Below are 24926 nucleotides of genomic sequence, written 5' to 3'. Positions count from 1 at the left end.
TGGAGAAATGATAAGAACTATTAAAGATATCGAGATGAATAGCGCGGGACGGCGCGCGCGGACCTGTTTTCCGTGCGCCAGCGGCGGCACACGCGCGGCGCCGTGTCTTTGTCTTTTCGACTCGCTCGTAATCGCTTAAAAAAGGCTAGAAAAATGATGTGAACACGTAAATCGATAGATTTTTTCCTCCTCTTTCTGATGGCGTTGTTGAAAAAATTCCCAAAAATTTTTTTCATAGTCAAAACTTGACTTGAATTTTTAAGTCAATATTTCTTCTAGTATTTTAGTATTTTGACCTCAAAATTAACATTACCAATCGAAAGAAGAGGAAAAAATCTATCGATTTACGTGTTTAAATTATTTTTTCAGCATTTTTTTAGCGAGTCGAAAAGACATAGGCAGGAAAACAGGCCCGCGCGCGCCGTCCCGCGCTATTCATCTCGATATCTTTAATAGTTCTTATCATTTCTCCATCCTGGAAAACATGGTTTTCGATAGATTTTTGCCTCCTCTTTCGATTGGTGCAGTTTAAATTGAAATCGGAGGATACATTTTTTGGATAAATCGACTTAAACATTCAAGTCGAGTTTTAACCTCAAAATCAATTTTTAAGAATTTTTTGAGTTACACCACTAGAAAGAAGAGGAAAAAATCTATCGATCCATGGGTTTGGATTTTTTTTCTGACCCTTGGTAAACGTTTCCGAGCGAGCTAAACATACGACACTTTCGGCCAAAAATGCCGTAATCGCGCGGGGTGGCCGACTTATGCTGGACGCGCTCATATACACTACTACGATCGCCATCTGACGCTTTGTTGGCTAAGTCGCTTTAGCTACATACCGTTCAACATAAACGTGACTGTATACCGATATCCTGTGCTATTTAGCAAAGGTAGACTTCCAAGTTGCCGACTAAGCACACAAATACACACACACACACACACACACACACACACACACACACACACGCACATATTTTCATACGCGCATACAGTTCAAGCTCGAATGGAATTGGTTCGAATGTGCAGAGTCGATGAATTCGTAAGGGCCGCCGAAATACGAAAAGCTCCACCTCGGAGTTTTAAAGCTCGGCCCGAATTTTCCATCTCCTCTTTTATAATGCATTAGGCGACAATCTCCGCGCGCGATGTATTATTGCCGAGCCAGAGTCGAAATGAAACTTTGCGTATATATCGGCACGTGCGGTAGCTTACGGTACGCATAATTGTAGCACATCGATCCGACAGAGTGGCTGCGTCGTGTGTATATCGCATTATAAACTCATCCGACGATATTCGCGTCGGCTGCAGAGCAGAGCAGTGGGCTGTATTTAGAGGCGGTGCGGTTCGTGCGGTTGCGGAATTCTCTCTTTCTCTCTCTCTCTCTCACTCTCTCGCTCTTGCTGTTAATGCAACCGATAAATTTATCAGTATGTATAGCAATGGTTTTGGCTAAACAGAAATGTATTTATTTTTTTTACGATGACTTTCACACGCGCGATGAGAAAGTATACCATCGACTGTTTCGAAACGATCGGTTACGCAAATTCGGGATATTCGAATTTTTTTTCCAGTGTATTTCTAAAGACGAAGTATCGCGGAAGGTTATTATTTAGCTAAGTATCGATTGATTTTAAAGACCCTTTTGTTGGAAGAACGAGTACTTGTACATAATACCCACTCGTATCTGTATGCGACACGAGTGGTACATATAACACATAGCATGCATAGAAGTATCGGAGTCTATATAGATTTGATTTACTGCACGTGTCATTCACACGTTACACTCTAGTGCAAGAGAGAGAAAAAAAATATCAAGTCGAGAGAAGAAAATGCGACTAAGATGAAAATTTATCACATTTATAAAGAGAAAGAGTACACACTGAGAGGAAAAACAACACGTTCTCGATCGGCCAGCTGTTGATTCGCGTAATAGCATTGTCAATGTAAAGCGGACTTGACGCGCGCACACCGATATTGCTGTCATTGTTCGCTTTTCAACGAGAAAGAGAGAGAGAAGAAACGGGAGGGGAGAAAGATAAAACTCGATTGTGCCGCGAGGGAAATTGAAGTTTCCAAGATATTTTTACGTGTAACGTGAAATTTCTGCTTTCATACACGAAAAGTAATTTTTCCAATCGTACCTTCTTTCGCTCTTTCTTTCCTGCTTAAAAATACATATCTTTTTCATGCGCTGCTGAGAGATGAAATTGAGGAACCTCGAGAGGAGCCTTTCGTAAGAAGAGATGAAATAAAGTGCAAGGTTTTAGGGACAAGAGCTTTATACTGCTGCTGCTGCTAGTCTGCGACGGAGACACGTGTGTGTGTCTTTGATGAGAGGCTTCTCTCTCTCTCTCATCTCCGAGTACTCCAAAAATATAAATCGCAGTATTTACATGCTTCGCGCGTGCACACGTACTCGAGAGTTAGTGGGAGAAGAAGAAAAAAGTTTAAATTAACCCAAGCGCTTCGCGTAAAAGTTTATCTTTTGAATTTGTGATTCAAGAATTTTGTTTGTTTTTAAGTTGATTCATTTTATCCATCAACTGTTGCTTGTATTGAAATCAACCGAATTTCAGAATAAATTACTTCATCGATTCAAAGATTTCTTGAAAAAAAAAAAGCAAAACATTTACCGAAGACAGTGAAGCTGTTACTCGTGCACGGCTCAACACGGTTTATTATTAAATACAAAAAAGGTGCATAATAAGCAAAGCAGCGGCGATACCAACAAATGCCTCGGGTTTGAAGAAAAAAACCAGAACCTAAGCACGAAATGTTCGCGCGGGAGAAAGTCGAACGGTGTAACGATAACAACCATCGGCACGCAAAAAAAAGGAAGAAAAAAATCGACTGTATAATATATATTTTCATTTTAGAAACAAGCGCTGCATGTGTATGTATAATAATTCCCTACAACAGCAACGGTCGTGTCTATACACGATATTGCAAACTTAGTCGTGCAGAAAACGGATCTCTTTTTTTTTACCTATTACACTATGTAAATACTCTAGATGTGCACGAATTATATACTCGTACTGTGCTCGTATGTGCAATCGAAAGCGAGCAACAATTATAAAGCGTCTCGTATATTTCTAAAATATCTAATCATTAATTTTTGATGTAAAAATGAATGTAAAAAAAACAGGTGAAATGTGACCGCGATTTTCGAGAAGCAATTTGACGCATAATAATTCGTCGAATTTTCTTTTCCTTCGATGGTCGTGAGGTCGCGCGTGTCGTGTGTATGTGTGTTACGCGGAGACACACGATGCACATTGTGACGAGAATTATTTTATGCACACAATGCACCGAGCGAGAAAGAGGTCTGTGTATTCGTGCATGAATTTATAACTTCATTATTATTATAATCGTAATGTATGTATGCGCATATAGAGAAAATACAGACGATAAGATACGATGAGAGAAGCGTTAGGTCGGTCAGTCTGTCTGCCTCTATCTATCTATAATACATGACTTTTCTATTATTACAAATAAAAAGAGCAACTCTCTCGTCTTTACAAATATAGACGACGAGGGAGGAAAATCAAGCATAATTCCTGAATAACCAACTTTTTTCTCTTATTTACTGGCGGGTTTCATTCGAAATATTAATATACGTCAAATATCTCACAGTTTTATTAACCTATAAAGTACGAAAAAAAAAGAAAAATATCTGGGCTGAAGCGGTAGTAAACCAAAGGCAGACAGGCGCATCGCAGCGCACGCGGCGTCCTCCATTTCTGCAAAAACAGTAATGTAGCAGCCTAATGATATTGGGAGTAGCATTTTTTTCTCGACGAGCCATTGTTCGCTGATAAATTAGACGGGCCATGGAGGTATAGAGGCTGTAACAAAAGTTTTATGGGCGCGCATACGAGCACACGCTCAATTTGGGTCGAAGGTGTATTTTCTTTTCTCGTCAAAAAGCCACCTCGTCTAAATTTAAACCGACTTGCGTACATAATGTATGTGTGTGGATATAAGGTACACAAAATATATGTAGTACGGTCAGGAGAGGGTGTCGTAGTAATCCAAGGAAAGAAGCATGGGTACACGCGAAAGAGTGTATAGTCCGGTGCAACGCAGTGACAAGTAGCTTATACTATTTACTACCCGCCACCACAGAGACTTCCTGCTTCTGCGCTTGTTGCTTATAAACAGGCACAGCAGAAAGACAGAGCACGGGACGCGTTTTGAATTTCGGAAGGAGGAAGTAAGCGCTCGTAAGTACAGACATTATGAAATCGAGCTTACGGAGAGAGAGCGACTTAACATCGGCCAGAATTTGTTTTACACATATGCCATGGTCGCGTTTTATACCAAAATAAGCCTTATAGGCCGTACTATTTTCATTATGAATTTATGTACGTATATGACATGGATTATACACTTATGAGACGGGCACACACATTTGGACGACGGCGGTTTAGCATTGTTCACGCAGAATGGGCAAACCACAGCACACACAATGGAAGTCGAATATGGTAGCAGATGCGCGCATATAATGCAGGAACCCGCGTACACATGAAGTAATTTTCAGCGAGACATTTTTCGTTTCTGTTTTTTTTTTTGCAGGATTTTTTTTTAAACAAGATATACGGCCACGTGAATCGATGTGGTGAGGAAGTATATGTATATTGCGAGCGACGAGCTTACCTTGGAATTAGTGACGTGATCGGCGGGCACGGATTCTGGAACTGTTTGCAGAGTGCTCCGCATACTAGCGGACATCGTACGCCAGCCAGAGTGTTCACAAGCCTCAGAGCTGCTCCTTGCTTTGACTCCTCGAGTATGACATTGGCTCCTCAACTTTTACGTCTGAAAGAAGCAGAGAGAGAAAAAAAATTAACGTTATTATTTTACTTCGCATACGTGATGACTTATGGGGCGAAACGAAGCGAGTTTTGCGGCTGATTTTTTTTCTCTAGCCTATCCTTGCGGCGGTGGCTTTTAAAAGACACGCGCATGAATCGGCCGCGGCGTAATGAGAGTTAACGTATTTTAAATAAAACTCGCTAAATACGTCGCCTCGAAGAGCCGTTCGGAAAAAATCAGTTTTTTTTTCTGCCTTTTCAAAATATTCCATTTTCCTCGTCGAGCAAGTATATATGCATTATGTTCTATTTTCTCGCGTTGACGCGCTTGAGCGCATGGTTTGCATAACAATATAAAATATATAAACATTGAGAGAGAGAGAACTCGATTTGTTATATGCGTCCATTCTCTCTCTCTCTCTCTCTCTCTCTCTCTCTTTTACCCACGCACTTTGGTAAATAATCGCTTCCGGTTCTGATCGTCAAAGTTAATAACAATTCTGCGCAGAGCTTTATTTTGCAGTCGTATACGTACGTGCCACGGGTCTCGAACGAATATAATTCAAAATTAGCGACAATGCGCGACCGTTATCATCCTCTCGTATCGACTATATCGCTACCCTCTGTCGACGTCGATTTCCCGATGTACAACGACAATGGAAAAAAAAATAATGGAACAATTGGGCGTGGAGAGGTCGCACACAATATACGTGTGCGCGCGATTAAATTTTATACACATGTATACAGGCGCAAATAAAAAGTGTAAACATACATTTGTGCGCGATATAGGCGCAATATATAACGCGTATGGCATATAGGAGAGCGCCAAACGGGGTAAAATATCGATCGATTTGAGACTCGCTGACCTCACTACTCTTTGCCGAGTTTGCCTGCTCTTTGCATGCTCAGGTAGCAGCACAGCTAACTTCCATATAGCTTGTATTATTATAGGCTCTCTCTCTCTCTTTCTTTCTTGGGTCGCAGTTTCTCTATGTAAGACCTAGTTGTGTCTGACTTTTACATACATGTAAATCTGCTGGTTACTTGCGTACATTGGACCAAGCGCGTTCTCACTTTGTATAGGCTCGTATGGGTCACTGTACTTAAGTATACCATCTACAAAATAGATCTATGTATCGGTAAAATTTTTCAATGAAAAAAGGCAGGGAAAGAAAAGAAAAACGTTTACGCGAATCCCTAGTATATCTCTCTCACAGACAAGTTTGACTCGCAAAACTATTTCAATTCGACGTGCATGCGTGCACGCGAAATGTATCGCGGAATTGGGTTAAAATGTCTCGGAAGGTCGTTGCAATTTAGAGAGGATAAAAGAGAGAGAGAGAGAAATAAAAAAAAAAAAAACAAATGAGACATATTGTGTGCGGCGCGAGCGCGCGAAGTAATAATGTCGCACCATCGCGCTTTAACGACGCGATCGCTCGTTTCAATAATTGTTCCTATGCATTAATAAACCACAATGTCATCGTTTCGAGGCACGAGCCGAAAGAGAAAAAAAGAATTTAATCACGCGAGCTGTGCTCTTTGTGTCCGCGTTGGATACGTGCGCTGTATATTATTGACAAGGGGACCGATAATAAAAAAGTTTCACATCGTAAAAATGGTGCACGATCATCGAGCGCGAACAAAAAAATATATATAAAATAAAATAAAGGAAGAGGGTGAACTTGTAAGTTTTCACCGGTTCACCGATCCATCCATACAGCGGTGTGTAGTGTCTTTCTGCTGGTTTTTTTTTCTCTCTCTCTCTCGCTGTGCTCTTGCATGCACACCTATAATATGACAGCAGGTGGTGCGCGTATGTGAACGTTTAATAATCAGCGCACATGAGGAACGAGAATGAAAGAGAGAGAGAGAGAGAGAGAGGCAATGAAGATAGCCTATACGCGCGACGCTATTAGAAAATGGTAAACAACATTTTTTTCGCAAAACGTATGTAAGCTATTTTGTAAATTTACGACGGCGAGACGATCGTTGGACTCGCGTTACGTGTAGGATGGCTGTGAAGCTATAACGGAGAAAATTACCGCAAAAATTACGCTCTCTCGGTACACGACTCTCGATTTTTTCATTATACACCCTAGTACACTCGGGGCAAGTATAATTGTTACTTTAATTTGTTTTTTCTCGGTCGATCGATATTCACTCTCTTTCAACCCACTCTCGTGTATCGCAGAAAAAAAAACAAGAGAAAAAAAAATGAAATCTGTGCTTTCTCGCGCGTTTGTGTATGTATGAATTGTGCAACTTTGGCAGAAAAACTCAGCCGCGCGCATCTACCGTGAATGTATCGACGCGTTGTGTGTAGTGTCGGTTTATTTTTGGCAAATTACTCTCAAAGCGAGCCGGGTAAACTTCTCTCTCTCTCTCTCTCTCTCTCTCTCTCTCTCTCTCTCTCTCTCTCTCTCTNCTCTCTCTCTCTCTCTCTCTCTCTTGCATTCTGTCTAGAACAAATTTTGCTATGTATCGAATGCAGCTCTAATACTCGCACGCGCAGGTGTGCAAGACTCTTGTGCAAAATATACGACTTTGACCTGAAAATGACTCGAAAACTTTGAACCAAATTGATCGTAATGTTGTTTTTTTTTCGTGCGAGACGATAATACGATAAATCGTTGATGTATGTGCGTAAGCAAGCGTGTCTCGCCTTAAGCCACGTGGGGGTTCGCGTTGTCCGCACGTGCATTAATAATCTCGCGCTCTGCTCGCCTTTTTTTCACGTCATGCGAGACACAACGACTCGTGTGCGAGTTTCGGAGTGTGGATCCGCGCCCGTTCTTGATTTTCACTCGCGTACGATGAGTTATAATACTCGCAAACAGACGAGAAAGTCACACGCGCGCTCACAGACATTTGACACACACACAAATACGCAAACTCGAAGCAGTCTCACGCAGACACGTAGAAGTCAAAAATCTACTGTGCGTCGCCGTCGTTGTAGTCGCTACACAGAATGGTTTAAAATTAACGTCAAAATATCGCGTGTAGAGTGAAACAGAGAGAAAGAGCATGAGATAGCGCGAGAATACATTTAGAAATATTTTGTCGTCGTCTTGGTGGAGAGATGCCCGGATGACTATCATTATGTCATCCACGCGCGCATTATATTATGCTTCATCGTTCATGCCTAATGTGCCTCATAATAATCGCAGAGAACCTGCATCGAAAATTTCAATTGAGAATTTCTGGCTGATGCCGCGCAAGAGAGAAACCTCTCGGTTTTGGACTCTACTCTACGTGCTGTATCGTGTGTATGTGCGAGTGTCGTTCATTGTATTCTTCAAGTCTTGCCAATTTGCTTTGAGGTTAGGTTTGACTGGCGTTCGTTTCGCGTACATTACACCCATACTTTGAATTGATCGATGAGGGGGTTATTTTTTCTCTACGATTACGCCGCGTACGAGTTTTATGTTTTTTTTGTATGAAGACGCGAGATAAAACGTAGCACGATAGAGTCGCTGCCCCTCGATCAGAGATAGGTCAGCTTTGATAGATTCGCAGCCACATAGATAGGGTACGCGAGAATACAGTGTAGATCGTATTTAGTAGCCATATAGCATACGCGATTAAAGCCATGGAAGAAAGAAAAAGAGATAGAATAGATTCGTCCGAGTTTACGAGCCGCAATTCCGAGCTAATTTCCGGGGACAGATAGTCGATAGCGAAGGTCAAATGTATAATTGCGTCTGGAAGGGCTTTTTTCTCGTTGTACAGCAGAGACAAATACAAAGCGTGGAAAAGTAGCAAGCGAGAGAGATATTGAGAAGCGGGCAACAAACCGGAGAGTCAATGCAGCCGAGAGGCAGGCGAGAGAAAGAACGACGCCGATCTATATAACACTATGACTGTATCGCGCGTACATACATACACACACGCACACCAAGCATGAACAGCATTTGCACACGCCAAACACGCTAATATCCTTAATAAATGTTCAATTAACGACTCATTTCGATCAAGAACTCGTATACATATATCTCCGTTTAATAAGCGACTCGTGGAAAATACTCGGGAGAGCAGAACAGATATATATATTACTCACACATTTGTGAAAAGCAGGAGCTGTTGGAGTTGTGTGTAGAGTATTTCTACGGCGTCGATTCCAGGTCGATGGTGGTTATATACACATTTACACTTAATACACACACGGGCACGATTTTTATATATATGTTGATAATATTTTTATCTATAAAACACACATACGGCACGGTAACACACTGGATCGATCGTTTGGCTTACGAGACTTGAATAAAAAAAGCTAGACGAACTTGTTGTATTTTGTTATTATTGTTGCTCAACACGAGTTCATTAAACGGCGAAAATTGCACATGTGTCAGGAGTGAAAGAAAGAGATGGAAAGAGAGAGATGATGTAGGTTCTGTCGCGAGTATAGCCTCAGTGGATGTACATTGGCCGAGTTACCAGGATACAAGCGCCTCGCTATATGATAGTCAAAACTGGATCGTTCCTCGTATATACACTCACGCTTGCGAACTTTATATTGTATGTACAGTATCGATGGTGATGCACGTATACAGTGTACACAGACACACACTAACACACGCGCCCGCACCCGTGCACAGACACAATGAAGTTGCAATCCTTAATAGTTCTCGAGAGCTCTCTTTCTCTCTCTCTCTCTCTCTCTCGTGCACTATTGGCCCTCTCTTATTCCCAGTTTTTGCGAATAAATAGACGTTATGAAATGTGTAGTCGAGTACGAAGGTTCAGCTTGGCTGACTCGTGGTGCTCCTAAAAGAGACTGCTGCGGCCCATTGCGGACACGGCGACGATGACGACGATGACGACGACGACGATGATGATGGGGCACACACTACTCACATACGCGGGGGGTGTTTCCGCACACGCACGCACTTCTTTCACGTACAGCAGCAGCAGCACAGCACAGCATGTGTGTAGTACACGAACTCAGCTTCTCTCTCTCTCCTCGCGAAAACTGTATTAGCGGCAGAGCTCGCGTACACTTCGCAAGACCGAGATCAGTTGTATGAAAATGCTATACACCGTCGTCGAGCTGTGAGCAGTGAGCCAGTAAGAAACAGCAGCAGCAGCAGCAGCAGCGCACACAAACACGTTTATACCTATTATCTATATAGGTAGGCGCGCAAACACATACAAACACACACACACACACACACACACACACACACACACACACACACACACACACACACACACACACACACACGCTTATATTTACGCACGAACTGAGCGATATGTGTTGGGTGTGAGGGCCTAAAAAAGCATGGTTAGTAGCAGTTACGCAAAGGAAATCGTGATAACAGAATGAGGTTGCAGGATTTGAACAATATTCGAGACAATGTCGATTGCGACAAAGAGCGCCATGAATTTGAAAAAGAAATTTTTCTTGTATACAACGATGAGAATGGTAAGCTTTTTAACCTTCAAACAATTTTGCGGCCCGAACAACTAACTATTCTCCTCTCGGATATCATAGATCGCTAGTGTACAGATAACAAAAAAAACAATATATAAGGTTCATCAAGAAATTCCTCGAGTTCGGCCAGGATCCCAATATCCTCGTAACAGAGACATGCAGTTCACCGTTGCCCAATCACGTGGATCCCAAAATAGTCGAAATGATGGTCGATCAAAAGTTCACAGGACACCGAGAACGAAAAAAAAGGAAGTCATCGAGCGCCGGCGAGACGTGGGAGATGAAGTCGCGGGAGCCGTACCCGAAACTCGAAAGCCATGTAGGACAGGAATCTGTCGAATTTCGCAACGATAGTCCGCAAAGGATTGGCAGCCCGTCCAGCCCCGATCAATGTCAATTATCTCATACCCGACACGACGAACAAGCGACTCCTTGACATAACCGCCGCAGAGAATCTGCCGGACTTCATGGAGTCTCTGCTGGACTTCGGCGCGGATCCGAACCTAGTTAATCCAGAACTAGACCGAGCGCCGATTCACTTCGCCGCCGAAAACGGCAACGACTCGGCTCTGGCGGTGCTGCTCAAGGCCAAGGGAATCCAGCCGAACCTCGAGGCTCCCGCGGGACAGACGGCCCTGCACTACGCGGTCCGCGCCAACTCGGAGCGCTGCGTCGAGCTGCTGATCGAGGCCCAGGCAACTCCCAATATACCCAACGTCAAGGGTCTGACGGCCTTGCACATGGCGGCCCAATTGGCCAGAGAGAATATGGTGCGTTTCATGATCGAACACGCGGCCTATCTCGACATCGACACCTACAAGTGAGTATTACCAAAGCGTATAGGGTGAAACGATCGCTTGGCCGATTTTTGACGATTCTGATCTCGCGAGATAGGGAGCCACGACGAAAGGAGACGGCTCGCGCGACCATCGAGCGTCAATTCCCCGACATAAAACTGCCGAACGCCACGACGTCCGATCCGTCGCGCGCGCTCTTCCACTACCTGACGGCCAACGACCCGACCAACTTCGAACGCACCCTCGAGGCCATCGAAGGCACGCCCGAGGGAGTCTTCGAGCTGCTGAAGAAGGCGACGATGCGAGGTCTGACCGGACCGCTGGACCAACTGCTGCATCGATTCGCGCCCGGCCCCGCCGAGCTGGCGGCTCTGGCCGAGCTGGCCATTAAGCACGCCTGGCCGGAGGTGCTGGACCGGCTGCTCAAGCTCGGGGCGCGAGAGTTCGCCGATCAGCTGCTGATGCCCGCCAGTCAGGCGCTCTGCACGAGACTCGAGCCCAGACCAGCGCAGGATCACGACGCCGCTGCGCCGCGTTTCCGATGCCTCGAGTTCGTTCTCGAGCAGGAAAACGTCCATGTACGCCAACAGGACGGTACGTAAAACTCTACTTTTTTCTTCTTGCCATTGCGAGAAAATATATTTCTGACGATAAAATCATTGCGATAATTTGCAGACAAAGGCAATAGTCCGCTGCATTACGCGACGCGTGCCTCGAGCGACCAAGGGGTGCAACTGTTGCTGGAAAAGGGCGCCTACATCGGCCACAGAAACGTTTTCGGCGAATCGGTACTGGACGAGCTGAAGGTGGAGCAGCTGGAGAAAAGATGCAACGAGTGCTTCAAAAGCTCCAAGGAGGTTACCGAGGATGGCGAAATTGTAAAAGCAATTTCAGCTGATACAATGTCTAAAGCTATTTAGACATTGTATTAGCTTTTCAAGCTAATTATCTCGCCCTTTCATACTCGGAGTTTTCTGAGGGTCATCTCTAGGGTACAATTTTTCGAGGTATAATCAATGAAAATCTAGTCAACATGATTAATTTTTAAAATTTTTGAAGTAAAGATTTTAAATGAACCATTTATTACCTTTAAAAATAAATAATTTATAGGGTCAATGGACATGGAACCGATTATTCTGTTGCATCGGTAGCATATGCTTTGTTATTTTGGATACTATGATAGGTTTTCATCATTTTTGCAGCCCTGTGCCTTATCCTCAAGTGAGTTTTAAAAGCTTGAAGCCATCAACTTCTGATATAATAAGAAAAAAATTATTACAATATTTTCAACTTTTTAGATCACTATCATGTTAACATATTATGCGGCGCAACTTGGCATAGCTTTGAGCGCAGTTGAGTCCAAACGCGTCAAGGACTCAGTCGTCAATTGAAAGAAAAAATCGACACTGAAAAATAAAATTTTTATACAATGATCTTAAGTTATTATAACTTACATGCGATATAACCGATCTCGAGTCAATTGGATTGCAATATGTAATCATTTTCATGGTACAACTAGTTTTTTCTACTGTAACTGTTTATGTTCCAAAAATGGTTGCCAATACATTCCGTTAAAATTGATTAATTTCATAGTTATGAAAATGAAACGTAAGTCAACTGATTTTGCAATTGAACTGCAATTTTGTGGATTAAAAAAACTATAAAGAAACAAAAATCGAGAAAATTACAAATATATTTCAAATGACATTTAGTTTTTAAATACTGTTAATGTTTTAGAATTTTACCATATACCAGTAGTTCATCTGTATTCATTTCTTAACAAAGAAATTAAATGTAACTTTAATGGTATAACTATGATTTGATTGGAAAAATAAAAAAACCAATGTTGATGTTGGGCAGCACAGAAACATAGAATCTATACTGAAGCTTAAATTGCTAATAGAAACACATCTTTTAACTACTCTTCTGAATTCAAACAATTTAGTTCTATCATGAACCTGTAAACTGTGATTTTTCGATATTGTCATTTCAGTAGGGTTTCCATTTCTTGAATAAAAATTTTTTTATATTTTTGCATGAAAGACTCTGATGACTGTGCCTTTTTTTGAAGCAGTGGCAACTTTTCTATGATTTGGACTAAATGTAAGAGCAACTAAAGGGCTATCATGAGCTGGTATCATAGTTTTTGCTTGCTAAAAAGTTTTAATTTAAATTTAAATTTAAATAAAGAAAAATAATTAAAATTTTATAAATTTATGTAAAAATGAAAAAATGGAGCGATATTTTTGTTAGCTTACCAAATTAATGGCATCAAAAATTTGAACTTCACCAATGGTATTAGAACCAGGGTCGGCTAAATAGCAGTTATCACTATTTATTGAAAGTGTGCAGAGCCCAGCCAAATTTGGTGCAACAAATATGATTGATTCGGATACAAAAAAAAAGTTTTAAGTTTTTTAGAGTTTTTAGAAATACTTACAGCTGTATTAAGTTTCACAACCATTATTGCATTCGAGTAGCTATAATTACATATCTCTATTCCTTTCCTAAAAAATGGCAAACTTTAAGTTTCCCCTGTGATGAAGAACTGACCATGGCAATGAGGCTACTATTGAATAGGCGCTCGATAATGCATGCATCTTCCGTTTTTTACTCTCCTTATCGATCTTAGTACAAAAACACAGTGCAGTACAAGTCACGACGCACGTTGCAGTGTAAGCAAAAGCAACTTGGAAAATCAAATTTAGGCCCCTTCTACATAGGAAAGGATTAGTACAAATTTTACGATTTGCACGTTCCTGCAAATCCTACGAATCCTTTCCTATGTAGAAGGGGCTTTACCGCAGCTACATGATTAAATTTTGAGCTAGTGCAGGGGTGTGGATGTTTGTTTGATGCTTTGTGCAATAAGCATTATGGTCAATTAATTTCATTCAATCATGAATAACTTGACTTTTTCAAGGTAGACATGAGCAATCATCATAAAATTGTCTGGAAAAAAATTTAATGAAAGACAAAAAAAAATGTACAATTTAACTTAAGTATAATTATTATTCTAAACCAAAGTACTTTTGCAACAAATCTTCATAAATTTCTTGATCAGATTTCAGAAACAGGCAGAAAATAACTCTATCAATCTGAAAAGAAAAATTCAATCAAAACACAGTATATTAATTCTTTTATCCTTATTATAATTACTCACGCTGTCTGGATTAGCGAGAAGAAATTTCTTTACAGTTGATAATGCAACTCTAGCTGCAGGTTTTTGCGGATAGCCATAAATTCCTGTTGATATGCATGGAAAGGCTATGGTGCGAACACCATTTTTTTTAGCAACATTCAGACTGTTTTCATAACATCTTTGCAACTTCTCAGGTTTCTCACCTTGAGGCCCAACTGTGTGAATAACATCTGTAGAAAAACATAATTTTTGTAATCGTTCTCAAATATTGATACATATAAACATTTTTTTTCCACAAAAAATGCTTACATTTTGCAGGTAACATGTAAGCTCCTGTTATTTTTGCTTCGCCGACGTCGCAACCTCCTAAAGTCGCGCACTCTTGCTTAAGATATCCTCCTGCTCCTCTATGAATAGCTCCGTCAACTGCGTTCGTATAAAATGTATACTCCGTCAAATGTTTTTTTTCGAAAGCAAAGTAATAAGCTGATAAACATACCTCCACCTCCTCCCATAAGACTAGAATTAGCCGCGTTGACAATCGCATCGATATCTAATTTCGTGATATCGCCCTCCCAAATAGATATTTTATTGGCTAACGATTTATCGACTATTTCCACTTCCTCCGACGTAACTCCAATTCTAGATTTGTTTTTGTTCCAGAAGTCCGGCCAAGTAAGTATTTCACTGACGGTAGTTGGCGTAAATTTCAATAGTTTTCGTTTTTCAGCTGAGCTCATCGACAGATATTTTTCTGCAAATTAGCATGTGTGAGTTATATTACAACGCTACAATGTTAGAATGAGCGATACAAAAATGCGACAAACGTTTTTCAGTTTCGAAAGTCATCTTGGTGGACTTATCTACTTGTGTTGACAAACAATTGCGCAGAGCAGTATTGAAAATATCCCTCTTGAGACAGCTATGAGCAGTAGAAGTCAGCACCTTCGAGTCCGAAAATTCAAATACATGTTTTAGAAAGTAATAAAATATCGTACGTAAAAACGTATCTTACTTTCGAGCTAAACATTATATAGCTAAAACGCAACGAGTACGCGAAAATGAGGTAGTATTGTTGTAATGTTTTATATTATAACCTCGTAAGTCTGATAAGCCGGCTTCTGGTTAGTCGGTGCCGCGGCTAGGGCAGTTATCTCGGCGACGTTACGCAATTGCAGCACGAGCAACAGGCAGTAAATGATCGACTTACGACGATGTGTTTTTATTTTATTCGAAGAACTCATACGACGTAAACAAGCAACACGAAAAAAAAGCGATGATTCCGCAGTTACATGCGCGTGATTTAATTCGGGTTGACTGCTTGGCGCTTGCGGCGAGATCGTTACAAACTTACAATGTTACATATGTGTTTGCGACTGTCGCTTTGCAAATTGCATGGGTTTTAAAAACATATACACACGCGCGCGCGCATACGTATACAGAGAACAGCGACATCTGTAAAGATCATTTTCACGTTGTCGTTGTGATGAGAAAGAGCTGTCACTTTGCACGTTTTTCGATAAAACGTTGAAAAGTAAATAATCATTTTTTGACATATAACGCATCATGATAAAAAATTTAAGTGTGTAGACATTGAAATTTATATCGTTTGTTCTAGGTATGGTCAATCAACACAGTAACCTATTATGATTCAAAACTGCAAGTTTGAATCTGCGTTGATTTCAATTTTCCGATAGATCATTATAAAAATCAGCTGATGTAAAGTGACCACTTTATGACAGTAAAAAATCTCAATGTAATGAATGAAGAGCGCTTGTAAATAGGAAAAAAACGCGCCCACCAAATGCAATAAGATAGAAATTCTTCTACTCATGGTGATCGCTGTCAGTAATCAGAAATAAAAAATTCAGTAGTTTATCAAAAACTACTTAGTGCTCAAGTTGATGATTTGTAATTTCATGTGTATTCAATTGATTATGAAGTAAAATATATAACAAAATGAGCAAGTACCAGAAAAATTTATTTGATGATGAGTTAGATTGCCTTGGAGTAATAGCAAGTCCAACACAGGTTTGTAAATAATTCTTCATTTATATTAATTTCTATTTATTATTTATTGTGAAAAATTCTCTTATGCAGAAAAATAAAAATGACCGACCAGTGTCTTTAGTTGACAGTATCCTTGAAATAACAGATCCAACTCCAAATATTCATGCCCTTTTTGTGCAATTTAATGCCAATTTTTTTTGGAGCAAATTATTACCAGTTCAAGTTAAATGGAGTCCACGCATGACATCGTAAGAATCATTAAATATTTTAACAACATATTATTTGAGAAAGTTGATTTTAAACGTTATTCAACAGATGTGCAGGAATATGTTCTTTTAATCCAAGAAATAGAGAATGTATCATTTCATTGAGTACCCCTTTGTTAAAATTAAGACCAAGAAAAGATCTTGTTGAAACTCTATTGGTAAATTTTTTTTTGTTTTAAATAAGAAATAATATTTTTGTGTTATGGAGAACATGTTTTATTTACAGCACGAAATGATTCATGCATATTTGTTTTTAACAAATAATGATAGGGATAGAGATGGCCATGGTCCAAATTTTCAGAATCATATGAGAAGAATCAACAATGCAGCAGGAACTAATATAACTGTAAAGTTTTTATAAGTTTATTAATTTTTCTAATCATTCAATATTTCATGCAAAATAATACTTTTTATAGATTTATCATACATTTCATGATGAAGTCAAGTTTTATCAACAACATTGGTGGAGATGTAATGGACCTTGTCAAAATAGGGCACCTTTCTTTGGAACAGTTAGAAGAGCAATGAATCGTGCTCCTGGACCAAATGATTTGTGGTGGAATGAGCATGAAGCTACATGTGGTGGTAAATTTATTAAAATAAAGGAGCCAGAAAAAGTGGAAAAACCTAAAAAGAAAGCTGATTTCAAAGATAAAGTACCTAATAATAAAACTTTAGTTAATTGGGTACAGAAAACTAATAACACAAACAAAAATACATCATCAGCATCAGTCACAGCTCAACCACCTAAAAAATCATTTATTCCTAATCAAAGTATAATTAATAAAGGATCTATTAATAAAACTGTCAGTACTGTGACTTCTGGAGATTTAAAAAAATTAGGTAATAGTACTAATAATGTCCATGGTTGGGGCACAGGTGGCCCAAGTGGACGATCCAGTGACTCAAGTAATAGATTTAGTACAAACGATAAAGTTCCTTCAAATAAATCGGTTCCTCGGTTTTCTTACTCTGGAACTTTAGGAGGTTCTTCTACTGGGCAAAGTATTCTTATTCAAAATAATGTTACTACAAAATCTTCAACAAATCAATCTATTGACCTAGTTGAGACAAATAATTTAAATGGACCCAGAATATCAAATCAGATATCAAAAGTGGACAATGTTAAAATAATTTTTGTTACATGCCCAAGTTGTGATGATGAAGTGGAAGAATCTAAAATCAATGAGCATTTGGATGAATGTTTGCAAGATGTGAAACCTAAAAAAAAACGAAAAGTCGATGAAACAAGTACAGTTGATTGTCCAATTTGTTCAAAAACCTTAAAACCGGATGACTTTAATGATCATTTCGTGAAATGTGCTGAATTGCCTGATTTTGTTGATCTCACTTCTGGAACTCCTCTAAAAAAAGAATCAAATGATTCTAGTTTTTCTAAATCTGAAAGTTCTACCAAAGAAGAGAATACTCCTCATGTTTGTTTAATTTGTAATGTAAAACTAAAACCAAATGAAAGTTTGAGTGAACATTTAGAAGAATGTACATCTTCTTTATTTGATGATGGTAGTTTAGACAGTTTTACAATAAATGAAGAAGATTTAAAAAATGCAACAATCTTGGATGAATATCCATGTCCAGTATGCATGAAATTAGTCAAAGAGTCAAAAATGAATGAACATTTAGATGTTTGCACCCAAACATGATGAAGTGAACATAAATTGTATTGTTATGTATGTGTTGCCATTTTTTGTTATCCATTTTATAACTTCAAACTTTTTGTTTAGTATTCAATACATAATAAATAAAAATATTTTTCTATGACTCAAATAATAAGTGTAATAAATTCTAGAAATGTGAATTAAAAATGTTGAGGAATAATTGAGATTAAAATTTCCAAAATTTCTTCGTAAATTAACACTTTCAATTGTTCTTAGTATTTTTTTTTTAAATTCGCATTACTTTCTCGTTGCTTAAATATTTATATTAAGTAAATAAAAAAATCAATTTTTCCAATACCACCCATTGAAAAATGTATACCATTTTGAGTTTAATTATTTAAAGCATTAAAATAAATTGATGTCAACCAATTATTTGTAAATAATAATATTAGTAACTACTCTTGAGAAAACAGCGTTTGTCTCGTTATTATTTACTTTGTATATTGTCTGCTGCCAGTACAGTTTAGCTTACAAACGAGCAAGCACCAACGAAATATAAATTTCAGTGTGTTACTCATTACTTTAATTACATAAATTGATTAATAATTATTATTTCAATAGATCTCATACTATTTGAAATAAAATGGAATATCAGGTAAATACATTTTTTAAAATATTATTTCAAATTAATGAGCATCAATGAGGTATTTAATACACACTGTGCTCGATTAAATAACAGACACTACCGGTACGTTCACTTCCTGCGTGCATGCAAGAGAGGATTGTCGAAAAGATTTACTTGAAGCCAAATGATCTAGATTGCTTCGACAGAATCAATATGGTTTGTTTCGGCGGGCTTCTAGATCCAGTGGATATTATCATGGGTAAATATCCGGCAAAGTAAGATTGAAAAACGAGCATTTATAATACGATTGAGTTAGTTTAATGAAATAAAAATAATTTACATTAATTTTCACTTGACAGACATCTTAGTAAATTGCATTACGACAAAATTACCAAACGCTGCAACATTTGCTTCCATCACGAATTAAAAACATTATTGACTCCGAAAGATTTTTTCCACGTTTATATGGTAAGTATTTTCTTAGCTTTTCCGAATTTTCATTTGATTATCGAAACACGTGTATGATTTTCAGCATCAACTTATTCATGCATATATATACCAGCATCGTAGATGTGACCATGGTAGATATGATTTTAAAGATCACTCAAATAGAATTAGTCTTATTATGTATGAAGTCTATTTCCCTGTAAGAGAACTCTTTTGTTTCAACATTTCAAGTAGTGAAATTAATGTTATGTAATATTGCCCATAAATTATATTATAGGAGGACGATGATAAGATTATTGAATGTGTCAGTAATAGGAACAGTTGGGACAATTATTGTCGTGTGTTAAACATTTCTCCCGATTTACTTAAATCAATTGAGCCAATTAGAGATACACCAACAAATAAAAATAACATTGTCAGCTCATCGAGTAATTCTGCCAGTTTTCCGATTACGACTACGTTGACAAATAGTCATGGAGATAAAATTGTGAGTATTACTGCAACTAAGCAAAGTACTGTTATAGTCATTCATCAAGACTGAACCTGCATGTAATAATTTACATAAAGAAGAATAAAGTTGACAACAAAATGAAATTGTATAAAAATGAAATCATTAAAAAATGTATTTCGTATAGAATTTAGCGTTAAGTTGAAATCATGTTTTTATACATTAATTTTGGAGTTCTTAAATATTTTGTATTGGACAAGGTAACGATTATGTTCTAATTTCTCTTTTGATAAGTGTTAATGTTTATTAATAGGATTATTATTATTATCATTATTTTTTTGTTTTAGGTTTTTTGTGAATAAAATAACAATAAAGAATTTCGTAGACAGTTGAAAATGTTTTTGAATCTTATTTACATGAATTTTTTCATATATTACGAGTCAATATATACCGATAAAAAATGACGTAATATCGATTCTAGGCCATACCTATAATCTTTACCGGTTTAAAGGCTAAAGTATTGTTTCTGTCTCAAGTTAATATTTTTGAATAGATAGTTAAAAATTGTTACAATTGTGAGAAACCGGTGCATAGGATTTTTAATACAGTTTTGAGAATGTCCTATATGTAATAAGTTTTTAGGAATTTGATGTCTCAATAAGATGAAAATTTTATATAGTGTTCAAAATTCATTCCCAAAAAATAAAAGTTTCTGTTGGTTCTCAGTATTTAAAAAAAATTCGCATGACTTTCTTGTTGCTTAAATATTTATATTTAGTAAATAAAAAAATTAATTTTGGGTGAAATTGCTATAACTGAAAATAATTATTCAAATACTAGTGATAGGAAAATATTTACCATCTGGAGATTAGTTATTTGAAACATTAAATTCAATGGTTATGTCAATCGATTATCGGTAAATAATAATGTTAGAAACTACTGTTGAGAAAAACAAACTTTTGTCTCGTTATTATTTACTCTACATGTTGTCTGCTGACAGTATAACTCGACTTACAAACACGTAAGCACCAACGAAAAATAAGTCTTAGCATAATAACTTATTACTTCTATTGCGTAAGTCGATTAACATTTATTATTTTAATAGATCTCATACTCCTTGAAATAAAATGAATTTAGTTGAAAGAAATAGACATCTGGTAAATACATTTTTTAACTATTATTTCAAATTAATAAATATCAATGAGGTAATTAAAAATCATTTTACTCGATTTAATAATAGTTACTACCGAATGGTTCAATATCTCCTTCCTTACAAAATAAAATTGTCAAAGATATTTACTCGAAACCAGATGATCGTCGCAGCTTCGACGTGATCAATAGTGTTTGCTTTGAAGGTACTCTACATTCAATTCATGTTACCATCTGTAAAGGTTTGACAACGTAAGCTCAATAATATATTGTTTAAATAATACCTACAATAAAAATAATTCACATTGATTCTAATTTAACAGAGATATTAGTAAATGCTCTTACGATAGCAGCACAAAACGATTCGAAATTTCATTCAGTGACCGATTAAAAATATTATTAGGTCCGGAAGATTTTTTTTTGGCTTACATAGTGAGTTTATTCTTATATTTTAAAATCTTTATTTTATCATCAAAACATTTGTATAATTTTCAGCATCAACTTCTCCACGCATATACGTACGTACGTTTACGTGTCGAAGACATTGATCAAGCAAGTGACCATGGATTAGAATTTAAATATAAGCTGCAGAGAATTCAACGCATTTTCAGTGAAGTCTATCTAGGGGTAAAAAAATCTGTTTTAAAATTTTAAATAATGAGTAATTAAATTAATGCGATCTAATATTCTTTTCTCTTCATTATTTTTTATACAGGAATATAAGGGTCTTGAATGTTTAGCTGGTAAAAAAAATGAAAATGGTTATTATTGTGTATATTGTGTGTTACGCCCTGTCGGGTACATTTCTACCGATTTCCTAAACTCACTTTATGCAGACACAAATAAGAATATCGTTGAAATTGTAAGTGATGAACCTTTAGTGATAAATAATCCGAGGGGTTCGACGTCCGGGACTACACAGAAAAAAACAGCACCGTTGATAAATGAGACAACACCAACAAATGTCCAATCGACGAACAAACAAACTGTACCTACAGGTAACACCAAAACCGCATCGTCTTCCCATGAAAAATCATCAGTCCCTACCAACAAAATTGATACGGTCAACCCATCAAGTAATCCTGCCAATGTTCCAAATAAGACAACACCGAAGAACGTGCAATTGACGAAAAAACAAACTGTAACCGGTAACACCAAAACTGCATCGTCTTCCGATAAAAAGTCATCGGTCCCTACCAACAAAATTAACACCATCAACTCACCTAGTAATTTTGACATTGTTTCAAATAAGACAATACCGACAAATGTACAAAATAAAAACATTGCGTCAAGTAAACCGTTGCAAGGTAACTGCAATACTGTATCGATTGCACAAAAAAAAGCATTAGTTCCTGTCAATAAAAATAATATTGTCAGCTCATCAAGTAATTCTGCCAGTTTTCCGATTACGACTACGCTGACAAATAGCCATGGAGATAAAATTGTGAGTATCACTGCAACTAAGCAAAGCACTGTTATAGTCATTCATCAAGATTGAATCTGCGTGTACTCATGGGCAAAAAAATAATTAAATTGATAACAAAATGAAATTGTATTCAAATGCAATTATTAAAAATGTATTTTGCATAGAATTAAGCGTTAAGATGGAATTAAGCTTTTAAAAATTATTTTTATTATTATTTGTTATAGTTTTAGTATAAGTTTTTTCACTTGTGATAATAAACAATTTCTTTAAATTACCTACCTCTTTATTTCTATTGGTGAATTTGACTTGAAATCAGTAACCAATCAAATCGCTAAAAAAAACTGTCATATAGTTACCATTCGTATCTCTCACGCTTCGCTTTCTGCTCACGTGTATGCGGCGCGGTTGTAATTTGTTTTGTCAAAGACAATTCGATATAAATCAGAGCTTGACGAATTTTGCAGATCAAATCAATAATTTATATTTTTTAACAAAAATAAATATGGCGTCAAGAGAAATACTCACTATTCAATTAGGACATTATGCCAATTTCGTTGGTACTCATTGGTGGAATATACAGGTTCGTTAATGATGGTTATAGTTTATCGAAATACTTTAAACAGCAAATTTCATTACCTGTTGTCATTTTAGGAGAGCAATTTTTCGTATGACCCTAATAATCCATCAGAAATTGACCCTGATGTCTTCTTTAGAGAAGGAAGGCTTGGTAATGTATGTCAGACTAATAAAATGTCTAAATTAAATGTCATCATTATAATACATTGTAACTTATTTCATTTTTTCTGTTATCTTAAAATAGAAATCTACGTATACCCCACGTTTATTACTTGCGGATTTAAAAGGAACTCTGGGTTATCTAAGTGAAGAGGGCAATATCAATGACATACTAGAGAATCCTTCAAATTTACCAGTGGATTTATTATGGGATGAAAATAAAATAGAAAAAATAGTAGAACCAGCAGCTGAAAAATCACTTTTTGTTCAAAATCTGGATAGTAAAGATACAGAAACAATAGATGCATCAAATGATTTGGAAAATGAAAATAACAAGTGGGTGGATTATTTATATACTCGTTACAATCAAAGAACAGTCAATGTGGTTACAGAATATGAACATAAATCTGAAACTACAGCTTTTGAAACATTCCCTTGTGGTCAAAATTTATGGAAAACTGATCAATTTCAAAATGACTTTATTGAAAGGATAAGAAATTATGTTGAAGAATGCAACATGATGCAAGGGTTTCAGGTAAAATTAATATAATTACATAAAATCTCATTATTTTGTTAATGATTATGAAATTGATTAATTTTAATACTTTTAAAGGTTCTTATGGATGCTGATAATGGTTTTGGTGGATTAAGTGCAGCTTGCATAGAATACTTGAGGGATGAATATGGTAAAAGTATCATTGCATGGCCTGTATTAGATTCTGTACCTAGACAAAAATCATTAGCTGATTATGCTAAAATAATCAATATGGTTGTTTGTTGGAAGCACTTGAATGAAAATTCATCTCTATTTAGTCCATTATGTTGCGATTTCAATGGATGGCCTGTTCCAAATAATCCCAGAAAATTTGAAAATATTGTTTATAAACCTGAACTTAAATACCACACCAGTGCTCTTATGGCAACTGCTCTAGATACACTTAGTATACGCTATCGAAATAGAAAGTATGCATCATCAGTATTATCAGACCTTTGCGCAGACTTAAATAAACTTGGCAGAAAAGCTGTTGCCACTAGTTTATCTGTACCTTTCCCAATGAATACAACTGTGGACTTTATAGATGTATTAGATAATTTAGATGGTCGTTGCCCATGGGAAAGTTTAACACCATATTGCAAAATAGATCAAGATTGTAGTATGCACAGTGTATCATTGAGAGGAATACCAGAAGATAGATTAAAACGTCCACTTAAAGATGCTGCAAATCAAATGAACAAAGCAGGCTACAGATGTTCTACTGTACATGAGATGATGAGCCTCTATCTTGATAGTTCTTGCATTAGATCTGGTATTCATTTAACAAACACAGAGAGACCAATGATTATCAAAAATCCTTATCCAAAGATTTTTGAAAGTAATGTGCAGCAAAGTGGATTTCTTTCTGACTCACCCAGACCAAATGATACAAGTAAGTTTTAAAATTTTTCTAATGAATGTAAGAATTGAAATAATCATTTGACATGGTAGCTGAAAAAATGATTGATCAAACATGATACACAATGTTTAAACAAACATATTTTACAGATGTAGCAACAGTTCCTGTGATGGCTGGCCTCCATTCTGGAAAATTTGTTGCAGATATGTATCATTCTTTACATGAAAATGTAAGAAAAATTCGAAGCATCAATAGGTTCCATTCCTTTGCGGACTCAGGATTGGAGCAGGATGAATTTGAAGAGTGCATTCATAATTTGCTTGACTGCAAAGAAAATTATGAAGAGCATGATTACTAACTAAAGTTAAAACTAAAAAATTGTTTAAATTTTTTATGAGTCACGTTTTATAGAGTTTATATATAAAATAATGGTGTTCTGAGAGTACAAAACGTCGACCAAGATAATAAAATTTCATATTTTTACGATACAATAATTTAGTTACTATTTGGTCAAAATACATTGCTTTTAATGCCAATAAAAAGCGATTTACTTATGTGCAGCAACAAAGAGAGGTGCGATGTACGTCTCAAAACGTAATTGACGCCCGGTTAAA

General features: G+C 37.2%; 7 protein-coding genes across 10 annotated transcripts in view; 5 read left to right on the top strand and 2 right to left on the bottom strand.

The window, feature by feature from the left end:
* Positions 1–9775, bottom strand: part of LOC106650803 (serine/threonine-protein kinase MARK2-like) — a 61798-nt gene extending 52023 nt beyond the window's left edge. Inside the window, exons 1-2 of the mRNA XM_023462459.1 lie at positions 8878–9775; positions 4660–4821 (exon numbers count right to left, since the gene is read on the bottom strand). Coding sequence (XP_023318227.1) covers positions 4660–4734 — 75 coding nt within the window. The 5' untranslated portion in view covers positions 4735–4821; positions 8878–9775. The remainder of the gene's footprint in view (positions 1–4659; positions 4822–8877) is intronic.
* A 218-nt stretch (positions 9776–9993) lies between these two features.
* On the top strand, positions 9994–12484 carry LOC106650811 (transient receptor potential cation channel protein painless-like). Its single transcript, XM_014369026.2, has 6 exons — positions 9994–10245; positions 10315–11074; positions 11149–11645; positions 11727–12058; positions 12162–12272; positions 12350–12484. Exons 2-4 carry the CDS (start codon positions 10722–10724, stop codon positions 11969–11971), a joined length of 1095 nt encoding a protein of 364 aa, XP_014224512.2. The 5' UTR covers positions 9994–10245; positions 10315–10721; the 3' UTR covers positions 11972–12058; positions 12162–12272; positions 12350–12484.
* A 1411-nt stretch (positions 12485–13895) lies between these two features.
* Positions 13896–15534, bottom strand: LOC106650814 (macro domain-containing protein CT2219-like). Of its 3 annotated transcripts, none has more exons than XM_014369030.2 (7): positions 15209–15301; positions 15021–15138; positions 14693–14947; positions 14503–14619; positions 14215–14423; positions 14082–14149; positions 13896–14003 (listed from the first exon to the last, which is right to left on the bottom strand). In XM_014369030.2, the coding sequence occupies exons 1-7, from the start codon at positions 15221–15223 to the stop codon at positions 13970–13972; spliced, it is 816 nt and encodes a 271-aa protein (XP_014224516.1). In that variant the 5' UTR covers positions 15224–15301; the 3' UTR covers positions 13896–13969. The 3 variants fall into 3 exon arrangements, with proteins under 3 accessions (XP_014224516.1, XP_014224514.1, XP_014224515.1); XM_014369028.2 differs by having other exon boundaries at positions 13897–14003; positions 15291–15534; XM_014369029.2 differs by having other exon boundaries at positions 14000–14149; positions 15291–15534.
* Positions 15535–15637: 103 nt separating this feature from the next.
* LOC106650807 (sprT-like domain-containing protein Spartan) lies at positions 15638–18257 on the top strand. The gene is made up of 6 exons (XM_014369021.1): positions 15638–15727; positions 15812–16224; positions 16294–16451; positions 16519–16627; positions 16696–16815; positions 16886–18257. Exons 2-6 carry the CDS (start codon positions 16153–16155, stop codon positions 18131–18133), a joined length of 1707 nt encoding a protein of 568 aa, XP_014224507.1. The 5' UTR covers positions 15638–15727; positions 15812–16152; the 3' UTR covers positions 18134–18257.
* A 333-nt stretch (positions 18258–18590) lies between these two features.
* Positions 18591–19872, top strand: LOC106650815. Its single transcript, XM_014369031.2, has 5 exons — positions 18591–18743; positions 18828–18988; positions 19073–19181; positions 19246–19359; positions 19438–19872. Exons 1-5 carry the CDS (start codon positions 18732–18734, stop codon positions 19699–19701), a joined length of 660 nt encoding a protein of 219 aa, XP_014224517.1. The 5' UTR covers positions 18591–18731; the 3' UTR covers positions 19702–19872.
* A 739-nt stretch (positions 19873–20611) lies between these two features.
* Positions 20612–22361, top strand: LOC106650810. Of its 2 annotated transcripts, XM_014369025.2 has the most exons (6): positions 20612–20629; positions 20714–20765; positions 20849–21009; positions 21081–21189; positions 21253–21384; positions 21473–22361. In XM_014369025.2, exons 2-6 carry the CDS (start codon positions 20736–20738, stop codon positions 22253–22255), a joined length of 1215 nt encoding a protein of 404 aa, XP_014224511.1. In that variant the 5' UTR covers positions 20612–20629; positions 20714–20735; the 3' UTR covers positions 22256–22361. The 2 variants fall into 2 exon arrangements, with proteins under 2 accessions (XP_014224511.1, XP_014224510.1); XM_014369024.2 differs by lacking the exon at positions 20612–20629 and having other exon boundaries at positions 20640–20765.
* A 225-nt stretch (positions 22362–22586) lies between these two features.
* LOC106650808 (protein misato) lies at positions 22587–24898 on the top strand. The gene is made up of 5 exons (XM_014369022.2): positions 22587–22763; positions 22835–22915; positions 23004–23453; positions 23532–24345; positions 24462–24898. The coding sequence occupies exons 1-5, from the start codon at positions 22686–22688 to the stop codon at positions 24668–24670; spliced, it is 1632 nt and encodes a 543-aa protein (XP_014224508.1). The 5' UTR covers positions 22587–22685; the 3' UTR covers positions 24671–24898.
* Positions 24899–24926: the final 28 nt, after the last annotated feature.

Source organism: Trichogramma pretiosum, unplaced genomic scaffold, assembly GCF_000599845.2.
Source record: "Trichogramma pretiosum strain Unisexual culture from Peru unplaced genomic scaffold, Tpre_2.0 scaffold3, whole genome shotgun sequence".
Classification (NCBI taxonomy): Eukaryota; Metazoa; Arthropoda; class Insecta; order Hymenoptera; family Trichogrammatidae; genus Trichogramma; species Trichogramma pretiosum.
This window is presented reverse-complemented; position numbering and strand designations above follow the sequence as displayed.